At 26.3% G+C, this 13,676-nt stretch overlaps 1 protein-coding gene across 1 annotated transcript in view; it reads left to right on the top strand.

Annotated features, from left to right (window-relative positions):
* Positions 1-9,974, top strand: part of LOC136091180 (sacsin-like) — a 101,455-nt gene extending 91,481 nt beyond the window's left edge. The window contains exons 8-9 of the mRNA XM_065818185.1: positions 6,421-6,691; positions 9,822-9,974. Of these exons, the coding sequence (XP_065674257.1) occupies positions 6,421-6,691; positions 9,822-9,844 (294 nt within the window). The 3' untranslated portion in view covers positions 9,845-9,974. The remainder of the gene's footprint in view (positions 1-6,420; positions 6,692-9,821) is intronic.
* Positions 9,975-13,676: the final 3,702 nt, after the last annotated feature.

Here is a 13,676-nt window from a genome sequence, read left to right as displayed (position 1 = left end):
TTTAAAATTCTTTCAGTCACAGATGATTGTTAAAGAATTTTAGTTATATTTCAATTATATCTATTTATTATTATAATTATTAGCATTAGAATTTGATAATAGATAATTTCTACAATAAAAAGTTTATATCTTAAACTATACTATTAATTACAATAATGAAACTTTTAAAAATTGTTTGTTGTTAAATAATTTTAGGAAGTCAAAGAGTAATGGTTCGTATTAAAAAAAGAAATCAAGGAAGTGTCATTAAACCATGCAGCTGTAATTGATAATCAAGTTTTAAAAAACGGTTATTTTCATAGCGACATATTGTTAAAAGCCTATTTTAGCATTAGAACCTTTATTCTGCAATTGAAGGGAATGGAACTTCTGGAGTATTTATTTTACTTTTATTTATAATAAAATACTTATGTTATTTTCCTTTCTATTTATCATGAAAATAAAAGTAGAAGACAAAAAATGCCTGTAACCCCTAAAAAAGATAGGCTGATATATCAGACTTTGAGTTTTAAATACCAAAAACTATCGGATTTATATCTTTTTAATCAAAAATCAAATAATTCCGGATAAACCGCCTAAAAACCGGAATGAGACCGGTTTTAAAAAAGAACGGACTTATTTTTACAAATATATATAAACAAACAATATCTCATAATTGATGCTTTGTTAAAAAAATTACTTCAAAATGTTAAACAATTCTCTAGTTATAAGGCTATTTCCTTTTTTTCTATCAGCGCTACGCATAGTGTGGGACAGCAATCTTTTTTTGAAAAATATTGTCATAACTTGCTTGCAGAAAACCGCCAAACATAATAAGGTGATCTTAAGTTGGGCATAGATGTGGTTGTGATGTTATAACACCCTTATACAATAATCTTAGATTCTAATAAATAATATTATCTTTAATACAAAAATTAAATGTATCGTTAAAAAGTAAAATAATCTTTTATTAGTATACAACATGCACTAGTGATGTACACATCGATATTAGGGGAGGCTTACCGCCCACCCCTCACCTAACAAAAATTAAAATTAATTTAATCTTTATTACAATAATTACATGTATTGTGAAAAAGGAACAATAATCTTTTATTACAACATATAAATTCAGTGATGTACACACTAAATTTAGGGGGGGGGCATATGTCGCCCCGCCCCAGTCCCCCACCCTAACTACCTGACAAATAATAAAAATAATTTAATCTTTATTACCATGATTAAATGTATGTGAAAGTGAAGTGAAAACGAGATTTTTTTACTATTCACCATACACTAATAGTTAACAGATTACAAGTAGCATGAGTATAAATTTTCTCATTTAAATGAACATGTTTAACCCACCAATCTAAAAAAACAAACAAACAAACAAACAAATGTTTTGAAACATCGTAATTAATTTATGTCTTGGCTTTTAGTAAATGATTTTAATTTTAAGTTCCAAATAAATTATTATTAACAATAGTCACCATATACCTCATACATGACTACCTCATATAATCTTATAGCATTTGAAAGTGGTATTTATTTATAATTACTCTTGAGTCCTTAATACAATGGGGTAGTAATACAATGGGTTGGTAATAAAAGTAGGTTTGTATATATATATATATATATATATATATATATATATATATATATATATATATATATATATATATATATATATATATATAAATATATATATATATATATATATTTGGTAAAATATTTGAAAACAAATGTTACTTTAATATTAATATTAAGTTATTGTAGATATTGAATGCAAAATGTCAATAATTGTTGATGGTAAAATTACCAAAGCCGCCATCATTCCAATTTGACACTTCACGTTTATCAGCTCCACTTCGAAATTCATGGTGTCTAACAGCTCGACTTCGGCCGCCATGACCTCTGCCACTAGACCTTCCATAGGTCCCAATGCCCCTGTTTGGAGGAAGAGGCAGCCATTCAAATTCCTCTTCATCCTTTCCTCCAAACCAGACCCAACTTCGAAGGGAATGATTACTTGTTGGGCCAGGATCCTGGGTCCTATAAAGCCGATAGGCCTGATATGTAAGCTCTAAAGAAAAATAATTCACAAATATAATTGTAATTCATCGAATAAGAATTATATAAAGTAGTTACTTAATAACACAGTTTGTCAGAATAAATATAATGAATAATCGATAAATTAAATTTAATGAATAAATTAAATTTAATGAAAGTTGAACAGATTTAAAATTTAAATACTTCTATTGATTCTCCTTTTATCACACATTGAGATAACAAAATACAAAAGTATTAAATAGTTTATATTAATAGGAATAAGAGGAATGCAATAATCATTCAGAAACATCCCAGATTCATAAATTTACCATCGGAAGGTATTGCAGATGAAACTAAAGGTAAAATAGTTGTATTAAAAATTAAAATTTGCAACTGATTAATAATGCATGCATAGAGTGAAAAGTATTCCTTTTTAAACTTACCTGTCGTGACAACTGAAGATGTAACCAAATACAAAAAAGTTATAATAAAAAAACAAGAATTACAATTGATGAGAAGAGCATACACAAATGGAAAGACAAATGTTTTTTGACTAACCAGGTGTAGTACATGTAGAAAGAACTAAAAAAAGTTGTAATAAAAAATCGCTATTGAAATTAATGAGAAGTGAGTTAAATTAATGAGAAATGAACCCATTGAAAAGTAATAGATGTTAAACTTACTAGGTCTAGCACATGAGATTGAAGCTAAAGTTAAATTTATAATAAAAAATTAATATTGCAAATGACGAGAAATACATAGATATTAAAAACCAATAGTTTTTTATCTTACTACTTGCAGTGCATGAAGAAGGAACTAAGGTTAAAAGAGTTATAATAAAAAATCAATATTAAAACTGATGGGAAAGCCATACAAGACAACTAATACATAAATAAATAAGTAATAAATACATGTACATATTTGTATTTCTTTAATTAATACTAAATTTTATACTAGAATAACTTACCAGACATAGTCTGTGTAGATTGGACTAAAGATAACACAAAAGTGTTATAATAAAAATAAAACACCTGGAAATTGTCAACAGTATGTTGTCCATAAAAGTAACAGTAATCAAGTCACTTGTATAATGATGTAAACAATAAGCAAAAGATATTGGTATGCAATAGGATGATGATAAACTTCTTTTAAAGATAATAGAACTTTTTATAATATTTTAAAAATTAGATTATTTGAAAAAGTAGATTTTTTGATAAGAATAAGCCATAGAGTCAATTCAATTTTATGTTTAATATGTACAATTTTATAATGTATAATTTTATAATATATTTTAAATGTCAATTTTAAATTTTTTTATATATGGTTTCTTAACAAAATTGTGATTTGATACCATTTGTTAACAAAAAAAATCCAAAGTGACGGTTTTAGTCTAAAATTCTAATCTTTTTTAATATGAACCATGTAATTAACATGGTACATAATAAAAAAGACTAGTATTTCAAGTAAAAGTAAATCAAGATTAGTATGTAAAAACCATAATCTTTATTTTCATTCTTTAACAATGTAAACGAAGATTAAGGATTTTACATTTCTTATCATTGCTGTTTTAAGAATAGTTGTTATTATTATTATTATTATTATTATGAAAAATAAATTAACTTTCTGAAGTATACACCTTCTTCAACAACACCTTGATCATTTTATTACTTATTTTTATAATCTAATATTAAAAATTAAAATAATACAATGTTGTAATAATTTTTTGTTTACATTTTGCACCCCCTCCCCCATCCCCCCTCTTCCGCCCCCGTATTTCGCCGTTTAACGGTTTCTTTTCTTCAAAAAAAATGAAATTAGGTACCAAAAGTTCTACACTTCGTAAACTATCTGCTTTCAATTATTTTTCTCTGAAATTTAGCATGTGTAAGGAAAAAGCATGTATAAAATTGCCTGAACAACAAAAAAAGCGAGAACATCAACAAAATTTTCATGCAAAGTTATCTTTTAAAAAACCATAACAAAGTTTAGTAAGCATACATAAAAGTACTATAAAAATCTAGCTTAACCTTTCTTTTTTCCAAATATAATTTATTTTTAATATGTTTCTAAAAAGAGACACCATAAAAAAACGTTTGACTAACACTACTTCAAAAACACTAATGTATATACTAAATCACCTCTTAAGCTATCTGCTCTCAATTATTTTTCGCTGAAATTTGGCACATATGAAGAAAATGCATGTATAAACGATGCTGAATAACAAAAAAAAGCGGCCACGACATTCCTTCGACAATGAATTCATGTGACAACATCAACCTAACTTTTAAGAACAAAATAATTCATAAAAAAGTTCAGTAACTAAATATTAAATTCATAAAAAATCAAGATTAACTTTTCTTTTTTTCAAGAAATATTTTTGTGCATATGTGTTTCTCTAAAGAAACACCAACAGAAGATGCTTGCCTGACACTACCTAAAAAAAAAGACAAAAAAGCGTAGCACAGAATTTTAGCATAAAAATCGGTTCCGTAAATGGCTATTTGCGCGTACCTAATATATATATATATATATATATATATATATATATATATATATATACATATATATATATGTATGTATGTATATATATACCTAATATATATATATATATATACCTAATATATATATATATATATATATATATACCTAATATATATATATATATATATACCTAATATATATATATATACCTAATATATATATATACCTAATATATATATATATATATATATATATATATATATATATATATATATATATATATACACCTAATATATATATATATATATATATATATATATATATATATATATATACACCTAATATATATATATATATATATATATATATATATATATATATATATATATATATATATATATATATATACACCTAATATATATATATATATATATATATATATATATATATATATATACCTAATATATATATATACCTAATATATATATATATATACCTAAATATATATATATATATATTTATTATATATATATATATATATATATATATATATATATATATATATATATATATATATATATATAATATACCTAATATATATATATATATATATATATATATATATATATATATACCTAATATATATATATATATATATATATATATATATATATAGGTATATATATATATATATATATATATATATATATATATATATATATATATATATACCTAATATATATATATATATATATATATTAGGTATATATATATATATATATATATATATATATATATATATATATATATATATACCTAATATATATATATATATATATATATATATATATATTATATATATATATATATATATATATATATATATATATATATATATATATATACCTAATATATATATATATATATATACATATGCAATAAACTTAGACTGCAAAAATTTGGCACAAGCTTTAAAAATTTTTCTTAATAATATATGCTTTTGGGGAAATGCATGTGTTAAAAGATGACGAAGAGTGAATGTAGCCATTTTGATAATTTATAAAAACCATCGCAAGGTAAAACTGCATGATATTGAACTACGGAATTTTCATATACTTCACAGAATTTAGTCGGTTTTTGAATAAAACTCTCAGTAGTAAAAATTATTTTAAAGCATGAAGTCACAGAGGTTGCCTGAATATTTTACAAGTCAATTCGCAGTAGCTATATTTTATTCAAAAAAAAACGAGGCGACCTCTGCGACCACATGTTCAAATCAATGAATGTTTAAGAAATCAAAAAATCAGCAAAAAAATGCTATGCAAAAACCTTTTTTTCCTATTTCTAATTTTACATTCAATTAAATATATGATTATTTTAATTTTGCATAAAAATAATATAGTAATTTAACCCCATCTCAAACTCTCAGTCGATGCAGCGATACTCCCTTGCGGCAGCAGGCTTTTTCAGTGTGAAATCAAAATGCTTATTTAAACTTTTAGAGTTTTTTGATTGATTGACTTTTTATTTATTTTAATGCTAAAGGTGTCATTTTCAAAAACTCTTCATAAAATCTTTAATTGCAATGTTCTTAATGGAAAAAAGAACAATTATAGTATATATATTTTATAATAATATAAATATTTTATTTAATGAACTTTTTGTAACTTATAACTAGTATACTGAGCTTGAATAAAACTTAGTTTTAGTAAAGTACAGGAAAAAAATTACCGAACCTGATTAAAGAGATTTGAGAAAAATTAAATACCAAGAAAAGGTTTTACGAAAAAGTTGATATTACTAGTAATCGATATATTACTAATATTACTACAAGTTTTATTTATTTTTTATTCTTATTATTCAGAATGAACTTTTGAGTTCATTAGAAAAATTATTATTGTTTACTTCTTACAGGCTGCCGAAAAGTCATTGAAATCTGCACAATATTTGATTGATTTTAAAAGTATCAAGTCATGCTCCTTAATTGAAAATGCCAGAGGTTTGGACACTCAATTGCAAAATTGGGCTTCTGAGTTGGAATGTCTTGTTGGTTCCTCTTCAAAACTGAGATACCCAGATCAATGGAGGTATCCGAGGATTCCTCATGAAAGTTATAACTCTGATCAAGCAGATAAATCATTAGAAATTGCAAGACACATTTATGAAAATGTTCAGCGAAAGCTAGGTATTTTAATTATGAAGCTTTTTTTTATTATTTTATAGAAGTTATTTTTTTATTAAAAAAAAGTTAAAAATTATTTTTTTTTATTTAAAAAAATACCAATAGGTTTCATCAAGTAATAAATTTGTCATAATATACATAAGTACCCTGTTGAATAAAAGGGAGCATTCTAGAATTTTTAGTCTTTTTGAGGTATCCTTGTTGTATTTGCCAGGAGTAAGAATTGCTTTTAGTAACTTTTTTATGATGCAGTTTATATCTTGCTATAGCAATGAAATGGGGAATGTCATTATATTTTGTAATTGGTAATATAAATTTTTTAATTTGTAACTTTATAGATAGTTTGGACTTAAGAAATTGGCTTTATTGTTTTATTTTTAAAATTGTGCAATTGCTAGATTTTGGCTTTATTTTTAATGTTAGAGTTGCAGTTCAGATTCTTTAAATAATCTTTCTTTTTTAATTCAATTGTTGCTTTGTGCATAAAATCGATTTCTCTTTTTCCTTGATCAGCCTTTGAGTCCATTTGTTGTAAGATATTTTTTTGTTTTCATCAAAAATTTTCAAAAAGGGATTGTCCATAAATATTACTGATAAAAAAAAAAAAGATCGAAAAGTATCCCTCACATAATTTCATAGAGTCATATATTAAACCAAAAATCAAAATAGCGTTAAAGTTCAAAAATTATCATTGTGCAAAAAAGCTTATGATCTCCCTACTTCCATCTTTTAAATGAACTTTGCGTTCTTTAATTAGTGGACCATCCCTAAGCAGGGCTGACGACACGGGTTTCGAAGTAGGGGGGGGGGGGCAAAACCGTCAATTCTTTAAAAAAAAGTCTTCTATATCTAGAACTTTCTTAATAAAAAAAGATCCTTTAGAAAAAAAGTGGGGGAGGGGGGGGGGAAGTCGTGCCCTCCGATGTCGTAGGCCCCGCTAAGCATATTGGAATTTGTTTATTTTTATAAAGTTTACATTTCCTATTCTTGAATCTCTTTTATTCATATCGCAACAAGTTGTGATGTTTCTATAGTTAATTCGCAGAAAGGTCGCCTATAAAATGTTGGATGAGTAATCATCCAACATTTTATACGCGACCATAGCAAATATAATAGCAAAATTATTACTATTATATTTGTTCCTTAAATCTTCCTCCCAAATATTGTCATTATCCTGAATTTTAAAGTCCGAGATGCTAAAACAATTACTGAATGTTGAACTTCTAATCTAATAAAGCTGATAAACAGGCTGATCAAGTCTTGTTTTCCAGCCTGCTGGAAAGCAACATTTGTTATCCCTATTCTCAAAAATTCTGGAGAGCGATCTGAAGGCTGGAAGGCGGAGTAGCACATTGAAATACTTAAGCATTTAGTTGAAGGAAATAAATCTACCACAAGCATTTTCACTTTGTTAATTTATCTAAGCGCACTGTTCAAAATCTTGTTGTTAAGTTAAACAAATGAGAATTCGACGACATGACTGCATTCAAGTCGTTTTCTGATAATAAAAAAAAAGAGGTAAAAGACCTATGAACGCTCAAATAAAATATTATTGAGTTATGCGTACAAGAAAACAACCTTTGTACGAAAGAAGCAATAAAAGAAAATATTTCTGCAGTAGGCTTCAACATGTCTCATTCTACTATTTCAAGAAAACTTAAACGCTCGGATTTGTCAAGAAAGCGTGTTGTGCATGTGCCAGAAAAACGAAATTCAACACAAGTTATTGATGCACGCTATGCATTTGCAAGCGAAATTAACGGAATTTCAAATGAAAAACTTATTTATTTGAATGAAACTGGGTATAATGTGGTCACTAACAGCATGTATGGTTATTCGCTAAGAGGTGCGCCAGCAATTTTACTGTTGTCTGCAAATCGTGGCAAAAATGTTAGTTTGATTTGTGCTGTTTCAACAATGAGAGTGCTGACTTATGAAATAAAAACTGACAACTGTAGTGCAGATTAATTTTGTACTTACATTACTAAAATGTTGGCACTAGCGATTAGGAATGCAGATGTGGTAGCGACGGTGCTTGTTATGGACAGTAGTAAATTCCACTGGAGTCTTTCTGTTAGACAAACACTAGCTTCTCATGGCATAGCTATTAAGTATCTGCCAGCATACACGCCACAGCTTAATCCAATAGAAGACTTTTTTCTTCTTAAAAGCATACTTATAAACAGGGAGTAAGGCCTCGAAATACAGATAGGGTAATCAGAAAACTTAAAAATATTATAGATACTACAGAGTTAAATTTAATTCTATTTTACAACGCAATTACATAGATCCGGCGCTGGCAAGGCAACCATTTTTTAAATAAATAGCAGTGGCAACAACTTAGTTTATAGTTTGAATATATCTATATAAAAAAATAAAATTCTATTCATTGTTTGCATAAAATTATATTAGAGATTTTATGGGTAGTTGAGTCATATAAACGCCCATATAAGAATGAATAAACACACATAAAAGAATGAATAAATGCGCATATAAAAATTAATAGACGCGCATATAAGAATGAATAACCCTGTAATTTATACCATGATTTAAATGCTAAATCTTTTTTATTTATTACAATACTAGTTTAGCGTCATTAATAAAAGTATTTCGCGGTAGTTATTGATAAGAAAAATTGGTTTTCGGCAGTCGTAAAAAAATTGATTTGAAAAACCCTCAATAAAAATGTGACAAAAGTTAATCTGATTTTATGTTAGAAATTGATTTAACTATAAACAAAGAAGCTTCGTTAAAAGTTTTCTAAATACGAAATGTTTTGAATTTTAATAAATGTTCAAAAAACCTTATGACGAAACAAACAGAAGTTTCGAAACCAAACTTTATATAAAACGATATGTTATTATCGACACATTTTGATTATCGACGCATTTCGAAAAGTGACTTGAAAAAAGTTTGTATCGTTTCAAGAAGTTTGTATCATTTCGTTTTAAAACTCATTACTGTATGTTTATATCCAATAATGTGCTATGAAGATCTTTGTTTACGCTCTTGCTTATTGTTGCCACACTATATCTTATGGTGTCTTTCAAAAGTTAAGGCTCTTTCTTGTACCCTAATCATTCTAAGCAATTATTATTTGCTAGTTTTTTAAAGTAATATATTTTTATTTTAGATGAACAACAAGCTGGTTGCTAAAATAAATTTGCTTACGAAAATGACAAAGATTTTTTTATTTGTTGTTGTGTTTTTTTTTCTATTTTTTAAAATTGATTTAATAAAATGTATGTGTTTTTTATTTCTATTAAATATTCTAGAATTTACTTAACTTTGAGTCTAGTCTAATCATGAAAGACCTTTTATTGTTGTTGTAACCAGGGTTGATAGGTTTAAACCAAAAAGTTTAAACCGTTTGAAAAAAATATCAATTTAAACCAAGTTAACATTTTTTAAGCAATTTTAAATTGACAGCAGGAAAGTAAAGTAGGGTTACAAATAAAACTGTACCTTTTATGTAAATACTTAATGTGAATGCACCTGTTTAAAAGCATAAAAATGCTTCTAAAAATTATTTTTTAATTATATATTAAATTAAAGTATACTGTTTATTTAACATTTCCTATTTGTTTTTTAAATGCAGCAACAGATTAATATGATATATTAATATTATATACCATATTGATACATAATATATATGTGTGTGTGTGTGTGTTTACACACACACACACACTATCGTGTATTTATGTAAGAAACTGTTACCCTATTTTTGTTACATTAATTTATTTTTTAAATTAAATTATTATTATTAAATTTTGTTAAATTAAATTAAATGCGGCAACAGGTCAATGTGATATGTTATTATTATTATTGTTATTATTATTATTATTATTATTATTATAATATATATATATATATATCTGGCTGGATTAAACCATGACAAATGGAAAAACCTGGTTTAAACCAAGTTAAGAAACAAGAGGGAGTAGTAAAAGCGGCAAAGCTTGTTTTTATATAGGGGAGAGTGGGGCACCGCGAAACATTGTAACTGTGAAGGCATTATAAGATTTGTGACAACCACTTTCATGTGATTTTTGACAATTACTTTTATGTGGTTTGTGACAATTACTTTCATGTGGTTTGTGAAAACCACTTTCATGTGGTTTGTGACAACCACTTTCATGTGGTTTGTGACAACCACTTTCATGTGGTTTGTGACAACCACTTTCATGTGGTTTGTGACAACCACTTTCATGTGGTTTGTGACAACCACTTTCATGTGGTTTGTGACAATTACTTTCATATGGTAAAACAGTTACTACTAGAGCTATGTTTTGAAAAAAAAATTTTTAATTGGACATCATTAAGCCTGGGAGGTCCAAAAATTTGTGCTTTTTGATGACAAATTAGTTTATTAGTTTTTCAAGTTCATAAGTTTTAAGGTATGTTAGTCAATGTGTCTATCGGTAAGTAACATTATTTTGTAAACTAAAATCCATTAGCTCTTTACTTTATTAAACTAAATCATTAAAAAGATTGTTCTACAAAACAAACTAATCGCTTGATAAAAAAGGAATATTAAAAAAATTGTTTTAAAGCAAAAACCAAAAGTGTCTCATGGTGCAACACACTACCCTAGAGATAATTAAATAATGAGGTATTGATTGATGAACTTTAGTAGTAAAACTTAATAAGAAAATATAATTTACTCAAGTAAAATGTCTAATGCTTCTTTTTGAGTTGAAAATTTTAAACAAGCGCGGCTTATTAAAAAAAGGAGTTTAAAGTTTTACCAGCAATAATTACTTTTTAATATGGTTTAAACTTTAAATTTAAGATATTTATTCTTCTATAAAAAAAAAAGCTTTTATTTTTATTTACTCAAAATTTTTTTTTTTTTTTACAAAAAAAAACTTTCATTTTTGTTATCCTTTCAACAGCTGATCATATTTGTCACTTAAGCCACTTACAAAACATTGTTGAAAAAAACACATATCAATACTTTGTGAAGGAAGATCTGCTCGTGATTTTACTTTTACTTTGAACTTAACAGCAGCGGTCTGAGGGCTGTATGTATGTACATTTTAAAGGGAGTGGAGTGAAAAAAGGGGTTTCGCCAAACTGGCTGATATTTGCCGGCTGCAACTAAAGATCTAAATTTGCCGACTCTAATTTCCAAAATTGATTAATTTTTGTATGAAATTTTCCTAGAGGTTAGCCATTTCCTTATGAAGTTAGAATGTTTGCTGAAGTAAAAAAAAATATCTCTAGTTATGTTAAAGAAGCTAATATATATATATATATATTATATATAATGAAATATATAAAATTCTTTTAAAATTCCAACAAACAAAAAAAAAGAAGGTTTTAAGTATTATTACTATTAATAAAACAAATTGTTTTTTGAAGTTAGAAGAGCATTTTTAATACTGTTAGAGAAGCTACTCTTACATAACCTAAAAATGTTTTGAATGCAATGGTATTTTCAAAACGAACAGTACTAATGTGTTCTTTTCATGCAAAAAAATACATTTATGAATTAATTTGTAACTAGCAAAGTAATAACATCAGCTGTTAGGTGTGAGCTATTTTTCTGACTTTTACTTGAAGCTAATAAAGGGTTCTGTATGATCCGGTCTAATTAGAAGCTTTTTAAACTAATTTCTCATCAAATTAACTCTTAAAATTTTGCTTATTAATTTAAGTTTTGTGGATTTTTTCTATGGGCATGGAATGAAAATCCGATTGACGCAAACTGAGAACATGAAAAGGTTTATTACAACTATCACAAGTAATTTTTTCATTATAATATGCCGACACTTATGAATAACACTCTCTCCTGTTATTATGAACAACACTCTACAATGATGTCAGGTGCTAAAAAAGCTCTTTTTTATATATTGGAAATGTTATAACAACGTACTATTTTTGCTGCCCATCTGCTGTATTTTTAAAAGATAGAGTGATTGAAAGGTCTTTTTTTAACAAACCCTTAAATGATTGGAATAAGTTTAAAGAAAGCTGTTCGGGTAAATATTATACAGTTTAATAAATACTTGAAAATCTTTTAGAGATTTCTTATACCTCTGCGGGGTAGCAGAAGAATTTAGATTTGGAAACATTGGTCATTTTACTTCTTGAACTCAATAGAGATTTGCCTATCAACAGTTATTTGCATTAAGTTCAAAAATGAAAAATGCTTGTTATATTTTAGCAAAGCATCAAAACGAAATTTTCTTGATTTTAGACAATGGCAGCTTGTCTAATACTCTATAATAAAAGAAATAAAGGAAGCCAAATATTTTGCAGTCTTTGCAGATGCAATTAATTTTCATCACTTAGAGAAACTATACTTTGAGCTACAAATTGTTGATCAGAAACATGAGGAAGAAGAACTAATAACGTTGGTGCATTGGTATTCAGTTTTATACGCATACAGTTGTAAGTGAGAGCACAAGACATTTTTATAAAAATTAAGCAATATGCACCCATTGCGCGATCCATAAACTAAAGTCCTTATTTCAAAATACCTTTAAAAAGAAATGTTTTAGATAAAATGAAGGGGTTTACATATCATAGATGAAAAATAGCACCAAGCGAATAGGGGTTTTTAATTTGGTGTACAAAAATTAGTTTTACAGTTCGACTAGACCAAAGGTTCTTTTAATAAAAACCAATCCATAACCATCTTAAACACAAATAATGTTTGTGTTTTAAAATGGGTTGAAAATTTAGATGGTAGGTAAAAGTTTGAGGCCATTTCAAAAAAGAAATTTCGCAAAGAAAGGAATATACAGCAATGCATTAGTTCTTGACAAAAAGTCAAATATAAAAACATAAACTTAACAAGTAAACAATTGATTAGTTAAATGGATCCACCTGTTGAAACGTTTAAAGAGTATTTTAAAAGGACTTTTGTTATCCCGTTTATAGATCATGTATTGAAAGATAATAGATATGTTGAATTTAAAGATAAATTTAAATCACAAGATACAATAGAGTTATTTTAAAAATTTGTTTTTTTCCATTATCT

This window comes from Hydra vulgaris, chromosome 14, assembly GCF_038396675.1.
Source record: "Hydra vulgaris chromosome 14, alternate assembly HydraT2T_AEP".
In the NCBI taxonomy this organism is placed as follows: Eukaryota; Metazoa; Cnidaria; class Hydrozoa; order Anthoathecata; family Hydridae; genus Hydra; species Hydra vulgaris.
Note: the sequence above shows the minus strand (reverse complement) of the source record. Positions and strands in the feature narration are given on the sequence as shown.